The sequence below is a fragment of the Sparus aurata genome, chromosome 21 (assembly GCF_900880675.1).
Source record: "Sparus aurata chromosome 21, fSpaAur1.1, whole genome shotgun sequence".
Classification (NCBI taxonomy): domain Eukaryota; kingdom Metazoa; phylum Chordata; class Actinopteri; order Spariformes; family Sparidae; genus Sparus; species Sparus aurata.
Genome location: NC_044207.1, coordinates 26,806,264 through 26,810,537, shown reverse-complemented (window position 1 = coordinate 26,810,537; position 4,274 = coordinate 26,806,264). Strand labels below are relative to the sequence as shown.

Sequence of the window (4,274 nt, the reverse complement as noted above, 5' to 3'; positions counted from 1 at the left end):
ATTCAATAATGTCTTATATTATTAAGGACTGCAAAACAAAGGTAAAGTGCAAAGGAGAGTGTTGAGTATCTGCGTGTCAATGCACACATGATGGTTTTTGCTTCTAGGTAATGGTATGTCTACATATTGTGGGGAGGTCTGTGGTGAACTGTTTTTGCCATTGTTGGCTTGTGATAGGTGAACTGTCCCTACTGTGCAGCTGTACTGTCTACTTTCAGAAAAGGTTTTTGCTGAGAGACATTCCACACAGTCATTGACGGAGAAAGACAAGGTGTAATTCTGAAGATGAGGATCAGCCTGGTGTTTGCCACTCTCTTGCCACTCTGCTTCACCATGTGGATGAGCATACGTGAGTACCTGAAAAAGTACCAGATTTTCGACTGAGCATAACTCTGAGTGTTTGGCAGGGTAAAATTGAGGTAATTTAATCCGTCCTTCTCTCCCTCTTTGTCTGTTTAGCGGATACATGTTGTTTTTCGGCAATCCAGTCCAGGATCCCAATGAAATATATCGCGAGTTATACATTTCTGGATGATCGCTGTTCAATCAAAGCCATTCTGTAAGTGGTCCTGCAACTTTACACCATATATTATTAAAACGTATGTATGTACATGTACTTAAAAGAAATTACATTTTAAAGGGTAGGTTTACCCATATCACAAGCTAACCCCCCCCCCCCCCCTCCCACTCCCCAACACATTTATTCATTGACCTCGAGTGCAGGTGTGCAGACAGATTTTGTTTTATTTGCCCAAGTTTTCAAATGCAGTTTTTGTCCGTGAAAATTCTGCAGGCACAACATACGAGGCAGTTCAGAGCATTTATTATGAAGGACTAAAACTTCTAAATACACCAAAAATGAATTTAGAAGTAAATGTAGACGTGGACAATCACCAAAATGTGATGTAAATTGATATTTAAGCTGTTATTTGATTTTTTGTTTATTTACCTTCAATTAATTCCCCAATTTGTTTATTTTACCATTTAGTTTTCCATTTTATGATACGTTTTTTTATTACTCTCATAGACTGAATTAAAACTACTGCCAGACATATTCAAAACTGATCCTCTTTCGACTGCTGTTTTCGTCTGTAGACACATTTGACAGTGACAAGACATTTAATTTCCTGTAGCTACTCCTGGTCTACCTCGAAACATTTTTTAATAGAATTGTATTTCACTTGCATATGAAGTCTAGTTTAAATGAGTGTGAAGCAACTGAGATTTTTTTTTCTTTTTTAAAATATTTTCTGTCGGTTTGATTATGTTAAATACTTTAAAGCAGGACTGAGGGAGAGGGCTGGTCGGCAGTTTGATACCGATCTGTTAGCTGAAGGCTAATAGTGACCGACGACAGTGGCCACTGTTGTGGAAGCAAAGCATATATGTAGACGATCTCTGTGCTCTGATGTTAATAAACAAAAGTCAAAAAATCGACCATATGACACATCTTAAATTTATGAGACGCTTTTGTCCAAAGTGAGTAACAGTAATTCACACACTGGTGGCTGCCATGCAAGGTGGTGACAAGCACATCAGGAACAGTTTGGGGTTCAGTATCTTGCCCAAGGACACTTCAACATCCAGACCAGGGAATCGAACCAGCTACCTTCCAATAACTAGATGCTGACTCTACCCCTGAGCCACAGCCGCTCCTTGATTTCAATAATGAAGCAAAAAAAAGGAATATAAAAGGTAAATATAGAAATAAATAAAGTTTGTGGAAATAAATAGAAGAAAAATGCAAGGAGATGAGAATAAAGTAATAAATTCTCAAATAGATAAATAAATAAAATGGGGAAATAAGTAAGAACTTCAATTAGTACAAGGGTTATAAATTCAGAGACAAATTAAAGCATGAACATCAATGTATGTTACATTTTATAAATTAATACCTACATTTATTTTCACTCTTAAATTTTAATTTTTAATTAAGTTTAATTTTGCAGTTTCAGTCCTTAAATGGAGTATTGAATGTTTTTTTTAACTACAAAATTTCAGCGCTGTGATATTTTAAAACCTATCCAAACAATCTATGTGCATGATAGGTGAGAAAACATGCTTTTCTTCAAACAGCCGTGAACCTCACCTTTCAGAAATTATTTGTCTGGCCTTCATAATAACAATGTTAATGAAAAGCATTACAAGACTGTTAACAGATACCAAACAACTGCAGGTTGCGCACAAAGCGAGGAAGAGAAATTTGCGCCGACCCGAACAGTGACTGGGTAAAAGAAGCCATGCAGAAGTTGGATGGAACATGGCATCGGAATGGACCACAGAGGTAAGGCAAATAAGGAAGGAGACAGCTGGGGAAGAAAAATCTAAAAATTATTTGTCAGAACTAAATAAAAAAACTGTTAGAAAATAAATTCACAACAGGTTTCGCACAAACACTGGAGGGACGATTTGCTCTGACCAGAATGGCGACTGTGCAAAAGAAGACGTGCTGAAGGTGGACGAGGAGGACAGAAAAAACACATTGCAAGAGAATGGACAGAACGACGAGGAAGCAACGAGCGACATCACACCAGCAACAGTCACGACATCAACACACACAACGCAGAGGTAAGGCCAATAAAGAAAGAGACAGCTGGGGGAAAGCATCATGCTTACATTGATGAACTACAGCTATAAATATGCAGGAAGTGATTCTGGAGAAAGATAGTTGATTGTTGAGTCTCATTCCAGCTCGTCAAATAACTAAACTTACTGTTGATGTCTTGGATCGAACCTGCCAGTGCTCAATCTGAATCCAAAATAATCGATCTGTTCTACGTATGTGTGAGTAGAGAGAATGGACAGAACGACGAGGGAGCAACAAGCGACATCACACCAGCAACGGCCACCACATCAAAACTGCACCTCACAGAAAAGACGAAAGTCCAATGGGAGAACGGGCCAAAGACATTTTGTCTGAGGATTCACAACACAAGTCACAGTTACCACAGTCAGCAAACATTGCTCTTTACCATTGTACTTCTCCTGCTGTACTGCATCAACAGCAAACACATGTGAAACAAAGTCAGGCTTTTATATATTTGTTCTGTCGATGATTAAATATATCATATATATTCAAACGAATGTTCACCATGCCTTGAGACTGGAGTTCAAATGTTAACTGTATACACTGTGGTTGGGTTAGTGGCTTTACTGTGGAAGTAGTGCAAATAATAAAGTATATTTGACATGTACACAGGTGACTTTCTGAATCTTTATTGAGAGACTGCTTTGTAAGAACCACGTTGTTATATTAACACTGGTCACTGCAGGGTGACTGTATCTTATAGAAAGTGTGAGTCCTGGAACTGAACAGTTCAGCATCATTACTCGTTAAAGTCTGATCTGTCGGTGCCCCAGCAGCTGAGTAGGTGGAGTGTGAGTCCCATGTACAGGTACTGTGTCCTCACCACCTGGCCCATGATTTGTATCCGACGTGTCATCCTCTCTCTTTCAACTCTTAACCTGTCCCATCCAATACGGCCACCGAAAAATGCCAGATAATAATAATAAAAAGTCTTGACTGTCAGTCGCTGTCTGCCTCTTATGATATGTTTGATATTATTGTCTTTCTGTTTCATTGCTGGGTTTACTTGAAACTGTGGGGCAGCCACCACATCCTGAACGCTCAGAGGAGGATGAATGTGCGCATGTGTGAGGGGCTGCATGTCACCTAACTCAGCAGGAGATTATAAGTGAGACTGTTTCCTCTCTTCTAAGAGAATTAAACAGCGTCTGAATTATCTTTTTTACTTGAAGCAATCGAGTAGCACTGGACATTTATGACAGAAGTGTTCACCACAAACACAAATCCTAATTAAAATTTGTGCACGAACTTAAAAATTATCAATTGCTGCAAAAATGGCACCTTGATGTTCTGTGTACTATAGAAAAGTCTTCAAGTCACATAAAACATGTTCCCACTGTGACTGAAAACTGAGACTGTTCTCTTAAATACCTGGAGAATGTAAATTCAATAGGTCAAGAACTCTTCCTACACACAGGACATGAACTCTGTACAAGATCCATTCACCCAGGGACACTTGTTGAGGGAGCAGTCTCTGTCTGTCTTTGATCCGAATCACCTGACTTCCTAAAGGGTCACCGGTAGAAAACGTCTCACAAAACCACCAGAACAGCTTCACAGGTAAATGTGGCTAGGATGAACTAAGTCATGAAAAACAAACGTTAACAGTGGTAAGAAACAACTGCACTGATGTTATGTTAAAGACGTGTGTGTATTGTGTTCTGGACATGTCTACTTAGGCCCATGT

The 4,274-nt window shown here is 39.1% G+C and overlaps 1 protein-coding gene across 2 annotated transcripts; it reads left to right on the top strand.

The window, feature by feature from the left end:
• Nucleotides 1-250: 250 nt before the first annotated feature.
• LOC115572223 (fractalkine-like) lies at nucleotides 251-3,264 on the top strand. 2 transcript variants are annotated; one of them, XM_030402085.1, is made up of 5 exons: nucleotides 251-349; nucleotides 460-559; nucleotides 2,177-2,284; nucleotides 2,383-2,568; nucleotides 2,793-3,264. In XM_030402085.1, the coding sequence occupies exons 1-5, from the start codon at nucleotides 286-288 to the stop codon at nucleotides 3,016-3,018; spliced, it is 684 nt and encodes a 227-aa protein (XP_030257945.1). In that variant the 5' UTR covers nucleotides 251-285; the 3' UTR covers nucleotides 3,019-3,264. The 2 variants fall into 2 exon arrangements, with proteins under 2 accessions (XP_030257945.1, XP_030257944.1); XM_030402084.1 differs by having other exon boundaries at nucleotides 2,790-3,264.
• The last annotated feature ends 1,010 nt before the right edge of the window (nucleotides 3,265-4,274 follow it).